General features: G+C 42.0%; 2 protein-coding genes and 2 non-coding genes across 10 annotated transcripts in view; 1 reads left to right on the top strand and 3 right to left on the bottom strand.

Moving 5' to 3' along the window:
- On the bottom strand, positions 1–25,624 carry GNL3 (G protein nucleolar 3). The gene is made up of 15 exons (XM_075833794.1): positions 25,491–25,624; positions 21,787–21,845; positions 15,423–15,563; positions 15,236–15,343; positions 15,055–15,135; positions 14,390–14,522; positions 10,418–10,521; positions 9,802–9,940; positions 9,191–9,278; positions 8,507–8,678; positions 6,594–6,736; positions 3,028–3,158; positions 2,704–2,867; positions 652–682; positions 1–280 (listed from the first exon to the last, which is right to left on the bottom strand). Exons 1-15 carry the CDS (start codon positions 25,501–25,503, stop codon positions 192–194), a joined length of 1,596 nt encoding a protein of 531 aa, XP_075689909.1. The 5' UTR covers positions 25,504–25,624; the 3' UTR covers positions 1–191.
- LOC142658283 (small nucleolar RNA SNORD19) lies at positions 9,541–9,610 on the bottom strand. The gene has a single exon (XR_012850110.1). It is a non-coding gene; the product is annotated as a small nucleolar RNA SNORD19 (small nucleolar RNA).
- LOC142658282 (small nucleolar RNA SNORD19) lies at positions 14,257–14,330 on the bottom strand. The gene has a single exon (XR_012850109.1). It is a non-coding gene; the product is annotated as a small nucleolar RNA SNORD19 (small nucleolar RNA).
- A 361-nt stretch (positions 25,625–25,985) lies between the features above and the next one.
- PBRM1 (polybromo 1) overlaps positions 25,986–27,336 on the top strand; it is a 97,046-nt gene continuing 95,695 nt past the window's right edge. For all 7 annotated transcript variants that reach the window (XM_075833793.1, XM_075833791.1, XM_075833788.1 and 4 more), the window contains exon 1: positions 25,986–26,070. The gene's annotated coding sequence lies outside the window, so the exon portion shown is untranslated. The remainder of the gene's footprint in view (positions 26,071–27,336) is intronic.

Raw genomic sequence — 27,336 nt, 5'->3', positions numbered from 1 at the left:
TTGGATAAAGGTTATTTATTACATGAAGTGAAAGCATCCACAGACTTTGCATACATAAATGAACTGAGATTCACAGAATCCACATTACAGAATGCTATTCTACATACAGTGACCACTGTTATTTTCAAGTCTTTCTATGGACTCAAAATCAAATTTTATAACAACCGACAGACTAGAATCTTCTTGGCATTTTAGTTAAAATCTGCATTAAAGTCATAATCATCATTTGCTTCGGCTGGTTTATCAAAGCTGACAGACTTAACGGTTTCCGTTCTTGGTGCTAAAAAGGAATTGAGAGCTAAATTATAAAATGCACAAAAAACATTGACATCGGAATGCAAATGTAAACTCAAACAATAACTTTATAGCAGAAAAAAAACACCCAAAAAACAATAGAATGAACACAGATTGAGACTAGAGAATGAACGCAACTAGATTTTACAACAGCGCTATGAAGGGTTTTAAAGAACAAGGTTATGGGCCCGTGCACATTACATGCCCTAATAGCTTCTAGGAGAGAACGTCTTTAATATGTCATTTAATGGATTAGCCACAATTGTATTTGAATGTTTCATTAATCTGGGAGAAAAATAAAAAAAATGTCTCCTTTTAAAAACTGAGGCATAGGGAGATAAAGTATTTTAACCATACCTGATTGTTCGATCACCTTTGGCGTCTTATTCTGCGAAACAAAAAAAAAAAATATAAAAATTAGAAATTCTTTTTTTCAATTAAAAGCCTAACTCCATCTGTAAAACTACTTTTTCTAGCTAATAAAATACCCTGCAACCTGCTGTGCATTTACCCCTTAGAGCCCCAGCTTTTTATGACCTGTATGACGACTACAATGTCTATACATGTAATAGGCACAACGTCCGTGTTACCAGTAGTAAAAGCTGGAATTCTCACAGGTGGCACATGACCGCAGTGCTCCGTTACAAATTTGTCACCGTGTAATGCGTTTGATAGAGTATCTTTTTACTCCCAAATGACTAATGACTGTCGCTCTTCCCTTAAGGCCAGCTCAAGTTTCATCTTCAGCCTATTAGAGGAAAGTGGTGGACCTCAAATGCAGAGCAAAAAAAACAAACCTTCAAGGCTATGTTATTTTTAAACAACTTTTTTTTGAGGGGTTTTTACTCAAATTTGTTATAACTTGTTGAGATACGACTTCTATGTATCCAGGATACATAGAAGTTCTCAAAAAGTATAAATAGGGTTCTAAATAAAAACAATTAAAAAAAGTTGATAAACCCTTTAAGAACACTGCCAATTTGAGTTTTAGTTTTTTCCTCCCCGCCTTCCAAATGCCATAACTTTTTTGTGTCTTCCTCCACAGCCATATGAGGGCTTGTTTTTTGCGGGACAAGTTGTAGTATTTCATGGCACCATTTATTGTACTGTATAATATACTGGGAAGCTGGGAAAAAAAATTTGTGGGGTGATATGGGCAAAAAAATAGCGATTACACGTTTTTTTTTAGGGTTTTGTTTTTACGGCGTTCATCAGGCGGTAAAAACTACATATTCACCTTATTCTATAGGTTGATACGATAATGGCGATACCAAATTTATATATGTTTTAGGTTTTACCACTTTTAAAAAAATAAAAACTATTTGCTAAAAAAAATAAAAAATATGTTTTGTTTCGCCATATTCTGAGAGCCATAACCTTTTTATTTTTCCATCAATTTAGCAGCGTGAGGGCTTAAATTTTTCACCGATGTGACTTTTTGATCACTTTTTATTCCTTTTTTTGAAGAGCTAAGGTGACCAAAGAACAGCAATTAGGATATTTTATATATACATTTTTTTGTGGTGTTAACCGAGCGGGTTAAACAACGCTCTATTGTGATAACTGGTCCGTAAAAGTCCAGACTATGTAAACTTTTATTTTTAACATTACTTTAAAAGGGGGGGAAACGAAAAAATAAAAAGTTCTTTTTAACGTACTTATTTTTTTTGGAACATAAAAAAAAAATAAAAAAAATAAAAAAAAAAAGACTGTTTTTTACTTTATTTATTAATCCCCCAAGGATATTTGAACCAGCGATTGTTGGATCGCTTGCATGATATACTGCAATACTAATGTACTGCAGTATATAGTGATTCGGAGTCTCCTTTGAAGCCCCAAAGGAGTACAAAAATGGCAGACCTTCAATAGGCCCTCAGGATGCCAGGATAACCATTTTCACCATCCGACCGTGTCGCGGGGGCGCGATGGCTTGGTGCCCCCCTGACTAACAATTTAAATGCTGCAGTCGCGATTGACCGTGGCATTTAAGGTGTTAAACAGGCGGAATCAAAGAGATCTTTGATGCCGCCCGTTGCGGTGTTGGCTGTATAACAGCTGTCACCTGCGGAGTACGGCGCCCGTGAGCCCGCTCCATTCTTCCCCTTAACGCCTGTCAAATACTAGTATGTGACATGTCGTTAAGGGGTGAAAATTCCACGACACATTGTTTTATTAAAAAGAAAACTGCAGAGGCTTGTAGGAGCAACATAAACATGGGCAAAAAGCTGGAGATAAATTTGAATCCCTACTGCCATGTAGTACATGGTTTGATCTCAAAAGTGCTCCTTCGGCCAAAATGGGATGACAAACGTTGTGTAATAGGAGGGTACACAGACCTACCGCTATAGAGAATATAGAAATAGAGCGATGTATGCTAGTTTTATAATATACATCTGTATTTTTACTTGCCTCTTCATCTTCGCTGAGATCCTCTTCATCTCCCATTTCTTCATCACCCTCCAGGTCAGTGGGTTCTTCACTCTGCTCTTTGATTTCATTTTCATTGATTATACCATTGGTTATATGGGAAAAATGAAACGCAATACTGCTGGCAGGAGTTGGGTTTTTCACACCTATAAAAACCGGACCAAGAAATAAGCTCATCAGAAATAGGCCTTCTGCAGTCCAAACCTGTTACCGCACAGATCTGATAAGTATTCACGAGTAGTATGGGCTTACACATCTTTACGTACACCATTTTGTAACAAGATAAAATAAAAATTTAACAAAGACCTTTAATATTTTTCTTATTTTCATCCTGAAGAATTTTACAGTTAACAACTTCCTTCATTGCAGATGTCTGGTCGCAATCAATGTGAGAGTTGAAGGATGCAGGCGGCAGAGTGTGATAGCAAAGTCTGGCTCTATAAAAAAAAAGTATCTGATTATCAAACAATGAATTCAAAATCATGAGGTATTTCTCTTGAGTATTTAAAGGGGCTCAGTCACCAGATTATAAGTGCCCTATCTCCTGCATAATGTGATCGGCGCTGGAATGTGGATACGTTTTTTATTTTGAAAATTATCAATTTTGAGTACGTTACGCACAATTTTAGATTTATGCTAATTTGTTTCTTAACCCCTTAGTGACCAGCCTATTTTAGGCCCTAATGACAAGGCTATTTTATTTATTTTTCTATAGTCCCATTCAAAGCTCTAACTTTTTTATTTTTCCATCTACATTTCTGTATGAGGACTTGTTTTTTTTGCGGGATAGTTGTATTTTTCAATGGCACCATTTTAGGGTACATATAATTTGAATAGCTTATTAACTTTCTTTTGTGGGGGGGGATTAGAAAAAAACCCCCCATAAATTCCACCATTGTTCAATGCGGTTTAAATTGACGTCGTTCACTATGGCGGCGTAAATAACACGTTACCTTTATTCTATGGGGTGGTACGATTACGACAATACCACATATGTAGTTTTTTTTTACGTTTTACGACTTTTGCACAATAAAAAACACTTTCGAACTAAAATTATTTGTTTTTGCATCGTCGCTTTCCAAGAGCTGTAACTTTTTTATTTTTCCGTCAATGTAGTGATGTTTTGGGTTTGTTTTTTGCGGGACAAGACGTAGGTTTGATTGGTAATGTTTTGGGGTACATGGGACTTGATTAATTTTTATTATGACTTTTTTGGGGGCATTGGAAAAAATAGCAATTTCGCCATTGTTTTTTGCGTTTCTTTTTTTACGGTGTTCACCTTGCGGTTTAAATTACATACTAACTTTATTAATTGTCAATACGTTTGCGTCGATACCATATATGTGTACTTTTATTTTTTACACTTTTACTAAATAAAACCACTTATGGAAAAAAATAGATTTTTTTACTGTCATTTTTTCTAATCTTTATTTCACGTTAATTACTTACTTTTTTTAGACCCACTAGGACTTTAGTATGTGATCTTCAGATCGCTGCTATAATGCTTTGGTATACTTAGTATACCAGAGCATTATTGCCTGTCAGTGTAACTCTAAGGGTATGTGCACACGTAAACTGCATTTACGTCTCAAATTACGGAGCAGTTTTCAGGAGAAAAGAGATCTGTAATTTCAGACGTAATTGCTCGTCCTCGCATTTTGCGAGGCGTCATTGACGGCCGTAATTTAGAGCTGTTCATTGAATTCAATGAAAAACGGCACAAATTACGTCCAAAGAAGTGTCCTGCACTTCTGACGAGGCTGTCATTTTTTTCGTCGTTTGACAGTTGTCAAACGACGACGCGTAAATTACAGGTCGTCGGCACAGTACGTCGGCAAACCAATTCAAATGAATGGGCAGATGTTTGCCGACGTATTGGAGCCGTAAATCGAGGCATAATACGCCTCGTTTACGCCTGAAAATAGGTAGTGTAAACCCAGCATTACAGGCAATTCGGACGTGACGGAGGCACGTCCTAATAGGCATATGCCCAGGGCAGACCTGGGGGCCTTTATTAAAACTGATTTCATTTGCGGGCCGCCGATGGGCGAGAGGGAGCTCCCTCCCTCTGTAAAGTTGAATGCCGCGGTTGCTATTGCTGGCGGCATTTAACAGGTTAAACGGCCGCGATCAAAGTAAACTTCGATCACGGGCGTTGGAGCAGGAGCCAGGGTGTCAGACAGTAGAGCCCCGGCTCCAGCCTGCACAGGACACCCATGCATGACTTAGACTGGGCCACCATGAAAAGGCGGCGGCGGCCTAGCCTACGGCACCTTAGTGACCGCCGTGAAAAGGCGTATTGGTGATCACTAAGGAGTTAATAGAAAACTGGGCGTGTTTTTACTTTACCAACTGAACGTTGTGTCATACACGTCTCGCCATTAATTTTTAGCAGTACTCGCAACACAGCGATATATCGTGAGATCACGCTGTACTGTCACATACTCCCACATTAACTTTACTGAAGGGTGTCGAGAGTGAATAGACATCGCGTCCAGCCAGGACACTGTCCATTCACACTCCCGACACTTCAGTAAAGTTTCTGTGGGACTTACTCACACAGCACAGAGTGATCACAATGTGCTGTCATTCACAGAAACTTTACCTAAGTATCAGGATTAATGAATAGACATCGCGTCCTGGCTGGAGGCAATGACTTTTCACTCTCAAGACACTTCGGTAAAGTTAATGTGGGAGTATGTGACAGTACAGCGTGATCTCGCGAGATCACGCTGTGTTGCGAGTACTGCTAAAAATAAATGGAGGGAAGTGTATGACGTTGATTGGTCAGCGTCATACATGTCTCTTTACAACACCCAGTTGGTAAAAAAGAAGAAACACGCCCAGTTTTCTATTAAGAAACGAATTCGCATAAATCTAAAGTTGTGCATGACTTGCTCAAAATTTATCGTTTTTCAAAATAAAGAAAATTTTTTATCTACATTACAGCGCAGATCACATTATGTTCGAGATGGGGCACTTATAATCTGGTGACAGAGCCTCTTTAAAGAGGCTCTGTCACCAGATTTTCAAACCCCTATCACGTATTGCAGCAGATCGGCGCTGCAATGTAGATTACAGTAACTTTTTTTTTTAAAACGAGCATTTTTGGCCAAGTTATGACCATTTTTATATTTATGCAAATGAGCCTTTTAGTACAACTGGGCGTGTATTGTGTATGTACATCTGGCCGTTTTTACTTGTTTTACTAGCTGGGAGTTGTGAATAGAAGTGTATGATGATGACGAATCGGCATCATCCACTTCTCTTCATTAACACCCAGCTTCTGGCAGTGCACAGACACACAGCGTGTTCTCGAGAGATCACATCACGCTGTGACGTCACTTCCTGCCACAGGTCCTGCATCGTGTCGGACGAGCGAGGACACATCGGCACCAGAGGCTACAGTTGATTCTGCAGCAGCATCGGCGTTTGCAGGTAAGTCGATGTAGCCTCTGTCGCCTGGTGCCGATGTGTCCTCGCTCATCCGACACGATGCAGGACCTGGGGCAGGAAGTGACGTCACAGCGCGATCTCTCGAGAACACGCTGTGTGTCTGCACTGCCAGAAGCTGGGTGTTAACGAAGAGAAGTGGATGATGCTGATTCGTCAGCATCATACACTTCTATTCACAACGCCCAGCTAGTAAAACAAGTAAAAACGCCCAGATGTACACACACAATACACGCCCACTTGTACTTAAGGCTCATTTGCATGAATATAAAAATGGTCATAACTTGGCCAAAAATGCTCGTTTTTGAAAAAAAAAAAAAAGTTACTGTAATCTACATTGCAGCGCCGATCTGCTGCAATACGAGATAGGGGTTTGAAAATCTGGTGACCGAGCCTCTTTAAGCTTAGTTTCCGCTTACCCCATCCAATCACTCAAGAAGAGTTTTGCTGCACCCTCCAGATCAGCTACACCTTTTTTCTTCAATAGTCCTCTTCTATGAGCAAGTAAATCCAAGAATTCCAGGGGACTTCGGTAGTCTGAAACATTGTACTGCAAAATAACCTGCAAAATAGAAGAAAATTTTAATCTACAAAGTCTTATTGACTGCTTTGTTTTAGCGATCAGTGGGGATCTCAGTGCTCAGACCCCCACCGGTCAAAACTACTGATTTGTCACTATGACATAATAGGGAAATACGCACTCATTTTGTGGTCAAGTGCAGATGGATGCTTTTCTCACTCAAGGTCCGTTTTTCTGTCAACTTTGATTAAAGAGGCTCTGTCACCACATAAGTGCCCTATCTCCTATATAAGGAGATGGGCGCTGTAATGTAGGTGACAGTAATGCTTTTTATTTAAAAAAAAAAAAAAGATTTTTACCACATTAGCGTTTTTGGATTTATGCTAATGAGTTGCTTAATGCCCAAGTGGGCATACTTTCACTTTAGACCAAGTGGGCATTGTACAGGGGAGTGTATGACGCTGACCAATCAGTATCATGAACTCCTCTCCATTCATTTACACAGCGAATAGGGATTTTGTTAGACCCTTATGTGCGGTCTTATTCTTACACATTAACAATACTGAAGTGTTTAGACAGTGAATAGACATTCCACGGGATGTCTATTCACAATCTCTGCACTTCGTTACGGTTTCTATGGTAGTTACAGCCGAGGAAGCGTGATCTCGTTGTAACCCGTCATTTACCGCGTAATCTCGCGAGATTACACGTCCTCTGCTGTAACCACCACAGAGAGTAACGAAGTGCAGAGATTGTGAATAGACATCCCGTGGAATGTCTATTCACTGTCTAAACACTTCAGTATTGTTAATGTGTTAGTATAAGCCAGCACATAAGGATCTAAAAGGATCCCTATGCACTGAGTAAATGAATGGAGGAGTGCATGACGCTGATTGGTCAGCGTCATACTCCCCTGAACAACACCCACTTGGTCTAAAGTGAAAGTACGCCCACTTGGGCATTAAGCAACTCATTAGCATAAATCTAAAAACGCTAATAAAGTGGTAAAAATAGATCTTTTTTTAAATAGAAAGCATTACTGTCACCTACATTATAGCGCCGATCTCCTTATCTAGGAGATGGGCACTTATAATGTGGTGACAGCGCCTCTTTAAGGAAGTCCTCTACCCCATGTATAGAGACTTCTGAATCCTCCTGTATATTCAAGTCAACGTGTACAGGAACATCAGGATGGACCACTTGGAACGTAACCAACCTATTGAGATTGTTTGAACTAGAATAACGAGTGCAATTGCTTAATGAGTTAGCTATTGAATGCAATGCCTGCACTTGAGAAATATACTTGATGTAGAAAGATACATAAATGTTAATTTTTTTTTTTTCCAGATTCAGGAAAAACGTTTGGAAAACCAATTTAGCGTGCCATATTATAACAAATATTCGAACTATACTTCTATCCCACGGCTCAGTGCACCAGTACGTGGCATGTTGGCTATGGCGATATCATGGTAAGTAACCAAAGTAATTTATCACTCTGGTCTCCACAGACCAGAAAGGGTAACATCGCAGCCTGACATTGAAACTTACTGGCTGTGTGGGAATAGTTGACCACAGCAAGTACATAGTTGAAATACTTGTCCTACTAATGCGGACACAGTAAAGGGCTTTTATTCTTATAAGGCACCCGTAATACCCGACAGGCCATTGCAGAAAACTATACCCAATGCCAGTATATTGCTGTCTTTAAGAGTTTGGTTTTCAATAACATGTGGAACACATTAAGGTGGTAATTATGTAAAACAGTAATAGATTTAAGAACACCGCTATTGAAAGCTCAGGTTTACTGCATACCTGCTGTTTATCACAATGTTTTAATATCTTATTGACACTGTCCAGAACATCATCATCACTTTGAAAAGCACTTCTCATGAAGAGGTTCACAGGTGGGTTATCAGGAGATACAACTAGGCTGGGACTGTCAATTATCTTGATTTGGTCATCAATTTTCACATCTTGCATTATCCTGAAGATAAAATGAGTCAGTCTGTAGCATCAGTGTAAAAGAAGGCAAATCGACAAAGTACAGAATTTACAGAAGATTCAGAGTTGGATTGAACGGACGCTCCATGGGAAGGTCAGCTCCAGTCACTCATCATACTGACTAATGGGGGTTATCTAGGATTAAAAAAAACGAATGGCCTATTTTTAGATCGGTGGGCATCCGATATGCCCCGCAGCCACTTTGTGAAATCACATTTCATGCGGTTTATACTTCCACACACCTTAACTTTTGTAGCGGCTATGCATGGTACTACAGCATTTTCCCATTTAAGTAAAGGATAGGCCATCAGTTTATAAATCCTGGATAACACAGGATGTCAAATGTATATGCCCTAAACCAGTGGTCTCCAGCCTGTGCTTCTCCGGTTATTCTAAAACTAAAATCCCCAGTATGTTGAGAGTTGTGGTTTTACCACAGCTGGAGAGCCACAAGTTGGAGAGCACTACCAGGAACTAATGACATATGGTTTTTACCTTGTTGTTCCTCTTAATGCCCCCACATTGCAGACTTTGTATTGCTTCAATGTGTTAATTAAACTGCTCTTCCCGGTGTTTGAAAATCCTAAAGACAGAGAAACAAAAAAATAAAATGAAGACTTGGATTGATGAAATCGAAGCAAAATCTACATGACGTTCGAAGGGCTCTTGCACACAACCTTGTGTGCCGTCCGTGTCCAGTAGAAAAATAGGACACTCTTTCCGCAGATCGGGAAGTCGGGTCTGTTTTCACGGATCCAGTTCACCCACTGAAGTGAATGGTTCTGTGAAAACTATCAGGTGGCACGAAAAATGGCCCAAGTGGCACTAGGTCGTGTGCAAAAGCCTTAAAGGATCAGATCAGAGTTGGATCTGAGTCATCAGAAACATCAGACTCAAGAATTATCCTCATATCTTCACCTATTCAACACATTTTATAAAAGTCTAGAAAAGTACATATACTTGTAGAAGGAAACCCTGCTGCTCAGGTAAATCTAACTATAGCCAGGGAAATAACATGACACTGCATCTGACATAAGATGTAGTGTAAGAACTCATGAATACAGCCATGTATTTAGTGCATAGGATGGGACACCATGTACGCTTACCTATTAAGCCGACTTTAATAGCCTCAGTTTGCGAGGGGCACAAACTATGAAGAATTCTTAGTAGAGAAGTTGCTCCGTAGCATACTGTACCTTTAGACACATCAATACACCCAGGATTCACTTTCTTCCCAACACCTGGCTTCAGGGTCATAAAAGGAAATAGATCAGTCTTTAAGAGTTTACAAGACTATGTAGATCATGGTCGACTTTTATGGGAATAACGAGTGCTAATTTCAGAGTTGGATCTTGTGCTCATCAAAGAGTCAGAACAGACCGCTCATCACACAGCACATTCTGATGACCATGCGTTCATGATCAGATGGTAATCTTAACTTGGAAGGTTTCTGCCTCTCTTTTAAATAAAAAGATTCTACAGCACCAAGTCAGTTCTTTTGCTCATGTCTAAGTATATGACCCCTTAAAAATTGAAATTTGCTCCTAGGTTGCTCTAACTTGCGCCTAGTCTCCAGTATTTGCCCATCACTGGCAAAAGTAATCTGTATGTATATTTAGTGACCATATGAACATTTGAAACTTGTGCTACCACTAAACTTAAAATCGGTTTACATATACATTTCTCGGAAGGTCTACAAAATTGCCTCCAGTACATATTTACCAAATTCTTTTCTTGCACTTGTGTAGAACACTTGAAGGCAATAGTTGGAAGTTGATTGTTAAGAAACCGTAGCCACTTTTCAACGTTGTCTTTGGGCACTAGATCTAGAAAATAAAATTTTACAATTGTTAAAAAAAGACCCACAGCATTTAACCCCTTCCCGCCGGATCACGTATATATACGTCATTAAAATCGGTGGCTTACCGCCTTTTCACGTAAATATACGTCATGGAGATGAAGCTGGCTCAGGAGCTGAGCCAGCGACATCACCACCGGGTGACAGCTGTATGTTACAGCTGGCACCCTAAGGTATCGGCCAGGACCGGAGCTAGCATCCGATCCGACCGATTAACCCCTCACATGCTGCGTTCAATAGAGATCGCAGCATGTGAGGAGTTTATAGCCACCGGCACCCCAGCAACGTGATCGCTGGGTTGCCGGTGGCTGCAAAGGCGATCGGAGGGCTAATGCTTACCTCCCGATCAGCCTGTAACGGAATCCTCCTATGCCCCGTCGTCGGCGGGGCCCAGGAGGCTTCCGGTAACATCGGCAAGATGGCGCCGGCTCAGCTTCCGGCTCAGAAGCTGAGCCGGCGTCATCAGCAGTGGGTGTCCGCTGTATGTAACAGCGGACACCCCGATCTATCGCCAGGAACCGGAGCTAGCTCCGATTCCTGGCATTAACCCCTTCGATGCAGCGATCCATTGTGATCGCTGCATCCTAGAGGTTTGTAGAAAATCGGCAGCCTTGCCATGCGATGGCAAGGCTGGCGACTGCTACCATGGCAACAGGAGCCCTAACAATGGACTCCTGTCTGCCATTACGTAAGCTGATTAGGCCCCGCCCAGAGGCGGAGCCTAATCGGCTTGCTGTCAGTGAACAACTGACAGTTCCAATACATTGCACTACATAGGTAGTGCAATGTATTAGAACATCAAACAAATAGTTGGACATTCAAGACCCCTAGTGGGACTAAAGAAAAGTGTAAAAAAAAGTGTCAAAAAAGTAAAAATAAAAGTTGGAAAACATACAATAAAAGTTTCAAATAATAACACAAAACACAATCGCCCTTTTTCCCTTAGAAGTCATTTATTATTGAAAAAAATAATAAAGCCATACATATTTGGTATCGCAGCGATCGTAACGACCTGAACTATAAAAATATTATGTTATTTATTCCGCACAGTGAACGCCGTAAAAAAAAAACTCAAAAACACTGCCATAATTACTGTTTTTTTGGTCACTGTCTTCCAAAAATTGAAATAAAAAGTGATCAAAAAGTCGCATGTATCCAAAAATGGTACCGATAAAATCTATACCTCGTCTCGCAAAAAAAACAAGCCCTCACACAGCTTCATCGACGAAAAAATGTAAAAGTTATGGCTCTCACAACTTGGCGACAGAAAAAATACATTCTCTTTCCAAAAGTAATTTTATTGTGCAAAAAGTTATAAAAAAGTTCTATAAATTTGGTATCGCCGGAATCGTACTGACCCGCAGAATAAAGGTAACATGTAGTTTATAACGTACGGTGAACGGTGTATATAAAAAAAAAAGTGGCACAAGCTGGGCATGACATTTGACACTGAATTGGCATATCTAGGGAAACTATTTAATTTGTACCTTCCGCAGCGCAATCATTTATGGAAAAGACACGTGGGGTGAAAATGCTCACTACACCTCTTAATAAATGCCTTGAGGGGTGCAGTTTCCAAAATGGGGTCACTTCTCAGGGGTTTCTTTTATTATTTCACATCAAAGCCTCTGCAATTGTGAACCAATACTTTATATGTCGCCAAATTAGGCCTCAATTTTACATGGTACTCTTTCACTCCTGAGCCCTGTCGAATGTCCAGGCAAAAGATTAGGGCCACATGTAGGGTGATTCTAAAACAGGGAAACACCGCATAATAATTGAGAGCTGTCTTGTTATGGTGGCACAAGCCGGGCACCACATATTGGCGTATCTAAGGAAAAATTCCCATTTTCATTCTCCCACATCGTGTGCACACGAATTTCTGCAAAACACCTGTGGGGTTAACATGCTCACTACACCCCTAGGTGAATACCTTGAGGGTGTTGTTTCCAAAATGGCGTCACTTCTGGGGGGGATCCACTGTTTTGGTCCCACAGGGACTTTGCAAATGCAACATAGCGACCAGAAACCAAATGCAGCAAAATCTGTACACCAAAAGCAAATGGCGCTCCTTCCCTTCTGAGCCCTGCCGTGTGCCCAAACAGCATTTTACGACCACGTGTGGGGTATTGCCGTACTCCAGAGAAGTTGCTTTACAAGCGTTGGGGTTCTTTTTTTACCTTTATTTGTTGAGAAAATTAAAAATTTGGAGCTAAAGCTACGTCTTATTGAAGAAAAAGGATTTTTTTTATTTTCACTGCCCAATTCTAATAAAATCTATGAAACACCTGTGGGGGCAAAATGCTCACTACACCCCTAGATGGATTCCTCAAGGGGTGTAGTTTTCTCAATGGAGTCACTTTTTTGGCGTTTTCACTGTTTTGGTACCTCAGGGGCTTTGCAAATGCGACCTGGCCTCCGCAAACCATTCCTGCTAAATTTGAGCTCCAAAAGCCAAATGGCGCTCTTTCCCTTCTAAGCTCCGCCGTGTGTCCAAACATCCGTTTATAACCACATGTGGGGTATTGTTTTACTCGGGAGAAATTGCTTTACAAATGTTGTGGTGCTTTTTCTCCTTTAGTCCTCGTGGAAATTAGAAAAAATTAGCTAAACCTACATAATCTTTGAAAGAATGACGATTTTTATTTTCACGGCCTACTTCCAATAATTTCTGCAAAAAACCTGTGGGGTCAAAATGCTCACTATACCCCTAGATAATTTCCTCAAGGGGTGTAGTTTCCAAAATGGGGTCACTTTTGGTGGTTTTCCACTGTTTTGGCACCGAAAGAGCCCTTCAAACCTGACATGGAGCCTAAAATATTTTCTAATAAAAAGGAGGCCCAAAATCCACTGGGTGCTCCTTTGCTTCCGAGGCCGGTGCTTCAGTCCTTTACCACACTAGGGCCACATGTGGGATATTTCTAAAAACTGCAGAATCTGGGCAATAAATATTGAGTTGCATTTCTCTGGTAAAAACTTCTGTGTTACAAAAAAAATAGAATAAAAATGAATTTCTGCAAAAAAAAAATGAAATTTGAAAATTTCACCTCTACGTTGCTTTAATTCCTGTGAAACGTTTAAAGGGTTAAGAAACTTTCTAAATGCTGTTTTGAATACTTTGAGGGGTGAAGATTTTAAAATGGGGTGACTTTTTGGCGGTTTCTAATATATAAGGCCCTAAAAGCCACTTCACAACTGAACTGGCCCCTGTAAAAATAGCCTTTTGAAATTTTCTTGAAAATGTGAGAAATTGCTGCTAAAGTTCTAAGCCTTGTAACGTCCTAGAAAAATAAAAGGATGTTCAAAAAACGATGCCAATCTAAAGTAGACATATGGGGGATGTTAATTAGCAACAATTTTGTGTGGTATAACTGCCTGTCTTACAAGCAGATACATTTACATTTAGAAAAATGCAAATTTTTGCAATTTTTCACCAAATTTTGGTGTTTTTCACTGGTAAATATTGAATTTATCGACCACATTTTTCCACTATCATAAAGTCCAATGTGTCACGAGAAAACAATCTCAGAATCACTTTGATAGGTAAAAGCGTTCCGGAGTTATTACCACATAAAGTGAAATATGTCAGATTTGAAAAAATGGGTCTGGTCCTGAAGGCCAAAATGAGCTTGGTCCTGAAGGGGTTAATAGCAGGTACTAGCTCACATGAGATTGTTGTGTTTTGTTACTTTTTTGTGGTGAACAGATAGCGGAGATCAGAGTTGGATCTGAATGTCCTCATAATGAATAAGACTTTATGAATTCTCCTCATTTCTCACGTAGTATCTGTCTACAACATGAGACCACTACATGAACTGCTCAAGTATCAAATTTACCAATTTTGTTGAGCACAAGCAGGAGTTTTTTCCCAGGAGACTGAAGCACAACTTGCTCTGCCTGCACACATCGACTGCCCAGAGGATCTCTTGCATCCAACACTTCCAAGATAACATCAGCTGCTTCAATTACCTACAGACAAAAACAGATATTTGTACAGTTTTGTCTGAGCATTTCCCTCCCATAGCTGGATTCATGCAAGTCACTGGTACCTGTAAAAAAGACAGTGTACGAACTAAATAGGCCATAAGTCAGACGGTTGGGGTCTAAACCAAACTGCTGACATGCTCACTGACTGGTCCAATAACCGCACCAGCACCATATTCTGCGCGGCTTTCAAATAGTCTGTTGACGGCCGCGCGTTGTTGCGGGTAAAGCGGCCCTTTATCTGCAAAATCGTGCGGCCATAAAGGCCGTATCAATTAATGGGCGTATAATTTTGCAGGTAAAGGGCCGTTTTAACACACGAGCTGCCATCAGGCTATTTGACAGCCGCGAGGAACATGGTGCTGGTGCGGTTGTTGGCCGCATCACGGTCGGGTCTGTGCCACTTCGTGCGGCCTTACCTTTACACTGCTCGTTGACAATTCAGTGGTAAGCAGTTGGCTCAGTCACTCCACCTCAAGTCAAGTTAATTTAAATTTTTTCTTACTATTACTCATACCTTGTTCACTTCCCTGCACAGAGATCTAATAGAGTTCTTAATATCTGGTTTCTTTGGCTTTGTTTTGACCTTTTTTTCCTCCTTGGAGAAAAATAATACATATTAAAAAAGCAGGTGTATACATCTATACAACAAAACTTGGTTAAAAATAACGTGCTATAAGGAGGTTACATCCAGTTACCTTAATTTCCGTTTTTTTCTTGATGGGTTTTCCTTGGTCGTCCAGTTTTCTTTTCTTTGCAACTTCCTTCTGTCTGTCAAGTTTCTGCTGTTTCCTTAAGTCTTCTCGCTTTAACAAGTAGGGATGCAAGTTATAAACTAATCTAGAGCGGGTACAGATAAAGGATTTACCAAAAAGGAAAACTAACCTTTTGCTTTCTTTGCTCTGCCTCCCGCAGAATATCCTCCTTGAAAGGGGCATCATTGGGAATGCGGATGTCTCTTTTCGGCTTCCTGCTTACAGGCCTTTTTTTTGCTTCTTTTCTGACTTTCCGCTTGTGTTCGTTAACCTTATAAAATAAGTCATACAATTAACATACAAATTGCTGTCTTATAAGCCTGTCACCAGTAACCACCCCAAATTATCATTCACAATAACGTCAGATAACCCAAAACTATATACAGTAGAACAGCTTCTACTTTATTAAACATGTTAGTGTTCTATTTGTATAGGGCAGGGCGATTATGGCCTAAATCAAAAGCACAATTAATTGAACATGTAACTTCGATTACGATTAATGAACAAATTAGGCCAAACCCCTTTTTGCATGCTACACCATTGAACTAATATTTTGTGAATGGTAGAACAGGGACCTTACGGCTCCCTGCTCTACCATTGGTTTCAACTGTATCTGCGTACTGAGGACACAAAGTTGAAACCTGGGAAAAAAAAAAAAACATCTAAGAACTATTTGCACAAGAGGACTTAACTGTGCTTAATTTAATTTTATATATATATTTTTTTAATTGCCTAGCCCCAATATGCACCCAATAAGCCTTCAGAGTAGTCGGACTTTTGATAACAATTAGGGGTTCAATCCTATTTGTTGCTATGGCCCATGACAGAAGTGTTACTGTGTGAAAAATAGTACTTGAGTGCTCACCATAAAATCTCTCGTCTAGTTCATTGGGTGAGAGACCCTAGGTACATGCTGTTGCCATTAGGAGACATTACACTAAAAATAAAGTGTTGCCTCCTCCTAAAATGTATACCCTTCTTTCATGCACTGGGCTACTCAATCTATACAGAAGCATAACACAAGGTAAGAGAATAATAATATCAGAACCATAGAAAGACAAAGCCGACGGGCAACTTTATGACAAAATAAGGTGGGGAGATGTGTCCACCAACGGACTGGACGTGAAAAAGATTTTACGGTGACTACTCAAAATGCTATTTTCTTGTTCTCATTGGGGGCACAGACCAAAGCAGTCCACATGGGTGAGAACCAAAAGAAATGGACATAAGCATCTACTGCACAGATTCCCACGACACCGTGCAACCAAGAGAAGCTGCCATCTACAGCTGAAAACCCGAAGCCTGATGGCGCACAGACCAGGAAGCACCAACTGTCCTAGTGGAAAGGGCCGTAATCCGGAACGGTGGTCTCGCTTTGATATGGTAGACCTGACGAAAACTCAACCGCAGCCACCGATTGTAGCCTTGGAGGCCACCAAGCCCTTCATCTGGCAATCCAGGATCACAAACAAGGAAGTGAGCAAAGGGTAAACCCACAAGGCGTCGACAACATCCAAATAGTGGAGAGTGTTCTCCTTAGGGCACATCGGCACAGTGAAGAGAACCACTTTTTCTTGGTTTAAAGAGGGTCGGTCACCAGATTATAACTTGACTATCTTCTACATAATCTGATTGGCGCTGCACAGCAGTGGTTTTTATTTTGAAAAACGATAATTTTTGAGCAAGTTATGAGCTAGTTTAGATTTATGCTAATGAGTTTCTCAATGGACAACTGGGCGTTTTTTTACTTTTGACCAACTGGGTGTTGTACAAAGGAGTGTATGACGCTGACCAATCAGTGACCAATCAGCGTCATACACTTCTCATTGTTCCAGCCCAGCTTCTTTCACTGCACAATCACACTGTGCTGTGGATCATGCTGGGCTGGAACAATGAGAAGTGTAGGACACTGATTAGTCACTGATTGGTCAGCGTCATACACTCCTCTGTACAACGCCCAGTTGGTCAAAAGTTAAAAAAAAACGCCCAGTTGTCCATTGAGAAACTCATTAGCATAAATCTAAACTAGCTCATAACTTGCTCAAAAATTATAGTTTTTCAAAATAAAAACCACTGCTGTTATCTACATTACAGCGCCGATCAGATTATGTAGGAGATAGGGAACTTATAATCTGGTGACAGAGCCTCTTTAAAGTCAAATACGGATGATGACAAAAGAAGGCCATCAGATCGGGAAAAAAGTTTGTACATCAGACTTGGAAGCCACAGGACTGTTGGAAAAAAAAACCAAAAAAACAGATAGCTCAGATATTTGTTCCCTAAGGGAGCAGAGGGCAAGCCCACGATCCAATCCCTCCTGGAGGAAAGCCAGAAACCTGGGCAAGAAGAAAACGAAGACCTCATGCACACGACCGTATTGGATTTGTGGTCCACAAAGCCAGTTTCGTCAGACAGCAAAAAAACCTTGTTGTGCATCCGTGTGTCATCCAGACTCACTAACCAGTATTGGTGAATCAGCAAATCCGGACCGTAAATGACTTGTCCTGAGTTTTTGCGGTCTGGATTTGCAACCCCCGAACCTATCTGTGTAAATCACAGTTGTGTGGATGGGGGCCATAGAAAAGAATGGTGCGCAATTTATCTGCAAAAATTCAGATAAAATGCAGCCGCAAAAATACAATCGTGTGAATGAGGGCCTAGGGAAGGAAGATGTCGATCCTCACGCGACTGTAGACTATTCTTCAGCGTACGGTGATTCGGGCTCAAGGCGGCTTCCGGGCTTTTAACATGGTTTAAATAGTTCACTGCAACAAGCCTTGAGCTTTCAGCACTGCAGCTTCAACAGCCACACTGTTAAACGTAGTGACTAAAGTCGGTGAAAGACAGCCCCCCTCAGAGAGCAAATTGTGCCGGAGAGGTAAGCGCCAGGGAACGCTGGCTAGCACAGCCACCACAAGGACGTACCAACAACTGTGGGGGCAGTCTGGAGCGACAAGGATATTTGGAATCCCCTCAACCCTAATCTTCTTAAAGGGAATGTGTCGCTAGAATTTTTTTCAGTTAAACAGTTAGTATTTGAGTGATTACACATTGTTTTAATTTTTTCACAAGTCAGGAAATATTATAAATTAGATTCTAAATTTATAACATTTCCATGTGCTGGGCACTAGAGGGAGCAGTTTCCAAAATTGCAGCATGGTAACTGTGGTAAAGCAACCTCATTGATTTATGCTGCAAATTTGGGGTGGACACACTCGCTCTAGTGTGCTCACACAATCCCCCCTCCCTTCTTATGGCTAGTGCCAGGAGAAGTTTGAATCTTCAAACCTCCTACACTGTGTGCCACCATTTTCTGAGCGACTGCACAGTGTAGGAGGATTAGATACAGGGCTCAGCAGACAGTATCACAAGAACATAATACACACATCACATACAAGAACATAAATTACCTGCCGTAGCCTCCGCTCCTATTCCTTGCACCTGAACATATGGCCGGAAGTAGTCATCTTACTGTCCGGCAGTGCCTTCCGATGCCCATGAAAATGGCGCCGGATTTCGCTCTGCGAACGAGCTTCGTTTTGGTCTGTGTGGGAGCGGAGCATGCGCCGTTCCCACACAGACAGCGTACGCTTCTGAGAATGGAACGGCTCCCGTTAGCATTCTCTATGGGGTTGTATGTGCCGTATTCCATCTCTGTATGTGTCGTTAATTGAAACAGATGGGAAAAAAATTGGCAGCCCCCATAGAGAAGTAAAAGTTTGAACACAGTAAAAATTAGAACGTGACAACACTAAAACATTTTTATTTTATATTTTATTAAAAGCAATATAATAAAAAAAATAAAAGAAATCATGACACCTTCCCTTTAAGGAGCTTGGGAAAAAGGAGGTAAAGGGAGAAACATATAGATCAGGCTGAAGCGATCCCATAGAGCCACCAGTGCATTGACTACATACGTCTTTTGATCCCAAAACTTGGAAACTAAGAGTGAGACCTAACAACTAAGGCAATATGCCAGCAAGTCCACGTCCAGTGTGCCCCACCTAGAACAGATTTTTTTTTGGAAAACCTAGTGATGAAGGGCCCACTCCCCTGGGCCGATACATTCTTTACTCAGATAATTCGTGACCCAGGTTTTGATCTTGGGAATCTTAAATGCTTCCGCTATCGATGCCGAACTGTGTATCCCACCTTGGTGCTTGCGGTAGGCTACTGACATGACAACATCTGTCTGGTCACAGATCTGACAGTCAGAAAAATCATCCAGTTACTGAGGCAGAGTAAGATCTCCCTCAGTCCCCAAATGTTGATGGGGAGAATGACCTCTTAGAAGGACCAGACACCCTTGGCTTTGAGATTCTGGACAGCCCCTCCCCAACTCTGAAGTTGGTCGTCTGTGGAGAGTACCTGTCCGCAGAGAAGGGGAAAGGAGCCACCCCAAGGGATCACCAGAGAAGGAAATCGCCATCAAGGAGCATTTAGAAGCAAAACCAGCATTTGAGCCACGCGGTCCAGCGCACATAGAAGAGGTGTGAGCCACATCAAGGGAGGCTTTGCCAAGTTATTTAGAAGCGTCTGAAGAGTGGTGTGCAAGACCTTTTTTGGGCACCACCTAAAAAGGAGACCATGAAAGAGTTGGCGAGCCCATTCAGTAAAGGCTCCACTGACCCACATGGGAAAAAATATTTGTCGCAAGCCCGAGCCAGCAGCAAAGGAAAGCCTGGAGAAAATCAATGCAACAATCCAAAGAAATGCAGAATGAGGCAGAGTCTGCCATGGGAAGGGTATTGGTCTTAAAGAGGCTCTGTCACCACATTATAAGTGCCCCATCTCCTATATAAGAAGATAGACGCTATAATGTAGGTGACAGTAATCCTATTTAGAAAAACGATCTATTTTAAACCACCTTGAGCGATTTTTAGCTTTACGCTAATGAGTTTCTTAATGCCCAAGTGGGCGTGTAAGCTAAAAAAAAACAAAAACGCTCATAAAGTGGTTTAAAATAGATCGTTTTTCTAACTAAAAAGCATTGCTGTCACCTACATTATAGCGCCGATCTCCTTATATAGGAGACAGGGCACTTATAATGTGGTGACAGAGCCTCTTTAACCAGACAGAAGACCAGAGAATCCACAGTCAGACTTCGGCCATTTTGAGGAAATATCCTGTGGAAAAGGATACGAAAGATCTAGACGAGAGGACTGGGCAAATTTGTTATCAGGATGCTTCCATTCCCTTGAGACTACCTCTACAAACACTGAATGGGAAGGAAAAGGTTTATGAAATCGCCCATCCGGGAATGGAGCGGTGATGCGAGATGTAAGGGTTATTGACTCAAAAAGGGGATCCTCTGGGAAAACACCACAGTCAGCCAAAAGTGGTGCTGTAGGTGGCACATCTGTTAGCCAAGAGGTGCGCCAGGCGCATGATGCCATATAGAATGCCAGGGTGGGGAAGAGCTGGAATACTGACATGTCCTGAACTCCATCAACAAAAAAAAATAAAAAATATAGGCAAGTCCCCGTTTTGTGTCAGCTCAATGAGATCAGACACTAGTAGAGCAGCGAAGGGGAATGACCCTAAGGCTATTGGGCGACAAAGGACCTTGCACTCTTGGTGCCTTTTGTCTTCAAAATGGCAGAGGGACAACAGTGCAATGGAAAACACAGAGCCTGCCAGATGTTGGGGAAAGTATGAGGACCGCATTGCCAGTTACTCCGCTGGAAGATGGAGGGAAAAAAATAAACTAAGACTGAAAGCTAAACTAAGACTGAAAGCGCAGTGCCAGAAGATTTATATACCGTAGGAGGAGCCAACACTTCTTCGTGTCATGCCTCCTAGTGGCTATAGCATAGTCTGTGTCCCCAATGAGATGAACGAGAAACAATGATTTACATTATCTGTAGTAGTGTATTCACAATACACATACATGTATATATAAAATCTCTATATATCACATATACAGTAACACTTCACATGCGGGTGTGCGGTGATCTCTCAACATAGCAATAACAGGAACTGAAAGCACATTGTAAACAGAGGGGAAACAGTGACTAATATAGATTACGTTTTTTTTGGTCATGGTTGTTATTTCTTTAGACCATAGTATGCCATAATAGAGCTTTTATAAGTTATGCTCCTGGGCAACACTTTTTACACCTTCATGGATCCTATGAAAACGTTTGTGATTATAAATATCTTTCACATTTTCTAACACACGGGATAACCCTAATAGCACTCAAATTTAAGTTCATGAACTTCTAGAGACAGACAGGAGCCCATCTCAACCGAGCCGGCAGTTTAGTTGAACCGACAGCTCCGCTGAGAGAACTTGATGCAGTTTGTATGTATATCGAATACATAGAAGCTGCATCTCAAGTACGGCAGAAAACTTGTAATCAACGTAAGTTACAAAAATGTTTACAATCACCAGTCACATACAATTATAAAAATAAAAAAAAAAAGCCGCAAGGGTTTTCATAGTCTTAAAACACTATTACATTTGTGCATTTTTACCATTCAGATAAACTTACCTTTTTTTTTATTTTAAAACGTTTGCTGCATGACATGCGTTTGCTGGCCTTCTTTAACTCTGAAGAAAAAAAATGGGGAAATATGTAAAATGATCAGTCCCGAATGGGAAAGCAGATCCACCCCCCAAAAAAAACACTCAGTTATCAAGTCTACAATAAAACGCACATATATGTACTTAGGGCTCATGCCCACATCAGTTATTTTCTTCATGGTGCTATCCGTTATTTTAACTGATCGCACCGACACATTAATTTCTACGGGGCCATGCACACTTCCGTTGTTTTGACTGTTCCGTTCGTCCATTCCGTCAAAAGTAGAGCATGTCCTACTTTTGTCCGTCGTTCAGTGAGCGTGGGGCCCATTGAAGTCTATGGGTCCGTCAAAAAATGGACGGCAAACAGAAGGCATCCATGTGCTGTCCGTTTTTCACCAATCCGTTGCTAAGCAAAGGAAAGCCAAAGTTCCCTGCATTCAACACACGAGATGGAATGTAACAGACCGTTTAAAACGGAATACAAATGGAAGCACAACATACATTTAAAACGGAACATCGGAACAGACTCCGCTATTGATGCCGTCTGAAAATCGGAAACCTACCGGAATGGTGACGAACGGAAGCTGTGGTTTGTTTTACTTTCCGTTGCGGGGTTCACCAGACGGAATCCTGCAATGGAACCCCGGTACGGAAAGCAAACGGTGATGTGAACAGGCCCTTATTAACAATCACAAAAGTGTTGAGATACTTAAAAGGGGTCGTCCAGTCATAGGAAATTGAAAGCCTATCCTTAGGATAGGCCATCAATTTCTCAGGACTGGAAAACCCCTTTTAAGGGAACCAGTCCCTAGATTTTTGGGCACTAAAACACTAGCATTTCGGTTATACTGCAGGGGCTTGGTGACCTAAACATGCCCATCTGAAAATTGTCCAGTTTAACATTTTTTGTCTAAAAAAAATTATAATACAGCGTGCACCGTAATATGACAGGGAAAAGCAGAGAAGTTAACTATAGAAACCAATCATGTCACCGAGCTCATGAAAAATGACAGCTGGAATTGGAGTGACTACTTCAGACAACTATTTTTAACTTGCAGTAGTTATGAACGACTTGAAGGGGTCTTCCCAAATGAGAAAACACAATGAGGCTGAAGTTGGTTTCTTATACATGGGGAAAGTATTTTTCTTTTTTTTACTGGTTCAGTAACTATGGAGAACTTATTTTATTGATAAATTACAATAACCCGGGTCCCAGGAGTAGAATAATAAAGTTGAAAGCAGCCCGAAATCAAAACTCATTGGCACAGAAATGGGCAATCAAGTGAGTGATCTAAAGGGTTAATTGACTTTGAGCCACTGAGTTCGAACTGCAGGCCCACTGAGATTGATTCCCAACATTAAATTTATCTGAATTCAGGCTGGCCCAAAGTGGTTCTGGGCATAAAAGCTGACAAAGTAGACAGATGGACACTGTTTACTAATTGAAATAAGCAACTGGTGTTTTTCAAGGGTTAAATGACTTTGGGCCACTAATCTAACAATACCAAACAGATAGGGATGCCCAGCATAAAATAGAGTTGTATTCAGGCAGGCCTAAAGTTGGCATAAAAGCTGGAATCAAAGTAGGCAGATAAGTAAAAAGTGGCTAAGTAACTGGTGTTCAGAGGGTTAAAAGCCCCCAGGCCACTAATCTTACACTGCCAACACACAAAACGAGTCCAGACGAGAAAAATCATGCGCAGAACCAAAGCCTTCTGGGCATAAAAATTGGCACCAAAGTGGGCAGATGGACACAGACAAAATAATTAACATTGAGTTTGAGATCCTTTTACTTTAAATCACACTTCTGCCCACTTTAAAAGCCATTTTTGTGCCAGTGATTCCTTTTTTAGGGCGGCTTTCAACTTTATTCCTCTCGGGGCACCCGGGTCATTGTAATTTATGGCTAAAATAAGTTTTCCATAGTTACTGAACCAGGACAAAGTAAATAAAATGTTCCCCTTGAATAAAAACTTGATGAATAAGTCGATGTTCACACAGGCAAATTACACCTCAAAACCGCTCCCATGAACCAGGCGTTCTTGAGGTCGACTTACCAAACGGTTTTCAAGTGTTTCTTCTAAGTGTTTTTGGCAATTGGAAAGGTTTAAAACCTGCATCAAAAACGCCTCAAGGGACATGCCACTTTTAGGCTATGTTCACACAGAGTATTTTGCAGTTTTTTGCCGCGGAAACCGCGTCGCAAAACTCGGCAAAAACGGCCCAAAAATGCCTCCCATTGATTTCAATGGGAGGCGTCGGCGTCTTTTTCCCGCGAGCAGTAAAACTGCCTCGCGGGAAAAAGAAGCGACATGCCCTATCTTTCCGCCTCTGACATCCCATTGACTTTAATGGCCCTGTTCACACTGAGTTTTTTTTTACGCGGAAACCGCTCCAAAAACTCAAAAACGGCCCGAAAATGCCTCCCATTGATTTCAATGGGAGTTGGACGAGTTTTTTTTACCGCGAGTAAAAAGAAGCGTCATGACCCATTTTGAGGCGGTGTCCGCCTCCAAAACCCCATTTCAATCAGTCAGAAAGAGGGAAAAAATACCTCGACGAGTTTTTGTCAAACCACTGTGCAAAAACCTACTGGAGCAGTTTTTGCAGGAGGAATTTTCCTCCTGCAAAAAACTCCGTGTGAACACAGCCAATGGGAGGCAGAGAAAGCGTATTTCGCTATGTTTTATGCCCGCGGCGATCAATGGCCACGGGCGAAAAACGCAGCGAAAATCGGCGTGCAGGGAGAGGAAAATCTGCCTCAAACTTCGAAACTGAATTTTGAGGCAGATATTCCTCCTGCAAAATACTCCGTGTGAACATAGCCATAGGCCGGGTTCACACGGAGTATTTGGCCGAGTTTTTTGACGCGGAAACCGCGTTGCAAAACTCGTCAAAAACGGCCCGAAAATGCCTCCCATTGATTTCAATGGGAGGAGTCGGCGTCTTTTTTCCCGCGAGCAGTAAAACTGCCTCGCGGGAAAAAGCAGCGACATGCCCTATCTTCGGGCGCTTCCGCCTCTGACCTCCCATTGACTTCAATGGGAGGCAGAGAAAGCGTATTTCGCGCTGTTTTATGCCCGCGGCGCTCAATGGCCACGGGCGAAAAACGCCACAAAAAACTCCACAAAAATCGGCGTGCAGGGAGAGGAATATCTGCCTCAAAGTTCCAAACGGAATTTTGAGGCAGATATTCCTCCTGCAAAATACCCCGTGTGAACATAGCCTTACAAGGTGTATAATTACGCAGCATAATTGAATACAGCAGCATAAAAATACGTCTCGTCTGAACTACACGCATCTCCCCTTGAATAACGGAAGCAGGTTTTAGGCATATTGCAAGTGTATTTTGAGGAGTTTAACGCTGTAATTTGCCTGTGTGAACATGCCCTTAGAAACCAACTTCAGCCTCGTGACAGCAAAGTTACTTACTATAGAGTTCACAAAAGACCTGCGCTAATGTCCTCATGTGAACAGCGCAGATCTTCTAGCATTATATTAGTACATTTTATGTGCGGTTTTCAGCACATTTTGGAAAGTTGTGGGGTCTATATAATACAAATTCTTTATATAAATTGCTCGTCCAAGAGACATCATTAACACTACTCCTGCACTGCTCCCATTATACTAGAAGTCATGCCCTGTCCACCAAATACACCGGCCACTTACTGGGGCGCTTCATGGCTCCGAACCCGTCTCAGCAACACCGCGTGTGAAAAGAGCGAGCGCACTCCCGACCCCCAACGTCACATCCGACTCTTCACCAGGGCCGCGCCCGGATATGGGATGCACGTGACCCGTTATGGGCAGAGTCTCATATATGTTCGCTCCCGTTACGATAACTGGCCAACAAGGGCTCTAAAGAAGCCGCCATTCTCGCAACAAATCCTGCTTAGCAGCTATAAGTTAAAAAAAAACAAAAAAAAAACTTCCTAAAATTGACAAGAAAATCACTAACGCTTGTAGCTCCGCCTCTTCCGCAGCCGCTACCTCAGTTTGGATAGAGCCGCGATCCCGCTTGTAGCACCGCCCACCTGTTGGTAGTTGTGTTGGCCGATCCTGTAGCTCCTCCCCCCCGGTGTGCTGCGGTTGCTGCCCTCTGCTGGTCGGTCGCTGTGGGATTCGCGGCCTGTTCGTTGTCCATAGCTCTTTGTACGATTTTGCGTGTAGATACCGGCTGTTACTTTGTGCAGCCCTGGCGACTCCTGCGTGGCAGCGGCAGCGCCTGTCCGGATGGCGACGGCGCTCGGTGAGTGCAGGGGATGGAGGGGCTGGTTATTAGGAGGTGTTATGGTGGCGGTCACCTTCTTCCTTTGTGTGGTTCGTCGGCCACTGTTTATTTTTTTTACTTCATTCATCGAATTGTAGCTGGTGCCCATTGTCTAGCTGGTACCTCTCTCCTGAGGATGCATTACCCTGGCATCCTGCCTAGGCCGTTGGTGGCATCTTCATTGTGCCCCCTATTTTTCCTATACCTCATTACCTGTGTGTCCCCATATAACACACTGTACTGCTGCCCGGTGCCCGCTTCCTACCCTCTTATCATGAATATATATATATATATATATACTAGTACCATCAGTTCTAATGCTCAGGTTCATGATAAAATAACACCATGGACAGCGGAGAACTCTGATGCCAGTGGTTGTGAGACTACAACTCCTAGAATGCTGTGTCGCGCTGGGAGTCGTAGTGCCAGTGACAATGTGAATGAATGAAGCTCTCCTGTATCTCAATGTTATCTGGTCCTGCAGGTTTATGGTCCTGATCTTTATTCCACAATCCTCAGACCCTTCTGAGAAGAAATCCTCTATGATGAAGAATAGATCCGTAGCAAAACAGGGACAATGCTCAGCTCTGTACGTTTCTCGGCCGTGTGCTGTTTGTGTTTTTCACGCACCCATAGACCTTAAAGGGCCAGTCTGATCCGCAAGAACGGGCCAGAATAGGACAAGCGCTGAGTGTCGCGTGACAGACATGACCTCACAAGTGTTCTTTTGGCTGAATGGGCACAAAATCTCTCATACACACTCCAAAAATTCTTCCAAGAAGAGTGGGGGCTGTTATAGCTGCACGGGGGGGGGGGGGGGAACTCTATATCAACGCCCGTGGTCTTGCAATGGGATATCATATTGGTGTGATGGCCAGGTGTCCACATACTTTTCGTTATATAGTGTATATGTTCATGAGTCTTCATAGCCCGGCCGGTTATTACAGCAGATCTGCCAGCAAATGCTAAGGTGTTTCCAGTTTGATTTGTGATGTGTTCTAGAAAACCCCTGAAACTGGAGGACACCGCGTATTTGCGTGCGGCAAAACCGCAGCGTAATACAGTTCCAGCATAGGAAACGAGATTGCAGGGAATCCCATGTACACGCTGCACTATTTTCCCGCATGTAAATGGACCCATGGTGCATATTTTGCAATCGCAGCATGTCAATTTATCTCACGATTCCGCTTGTGATTTCTATCTCCCTAGTTCTGGGGAAATACGCAGCAAAACCCGCAGCATGAA

Source organism: Rhinoderma darwinii, chromosome 7 (assembly GCF_050947455.1).
Source record: "Rhinoderma darwinii isolate aRhiDar2 chromosome 7, aRhiDar2.hap1, whole genome shotgun sequence".
NCBI lineage: Eukaryota > Metazoa > Chordata > Amphibia > Anura > Rhinodermatidae > Rhinoderma > Rhinoderma darwinii.
This window is presented reverse-complemented; position numbering and strand designations above follow the sequence as displayed.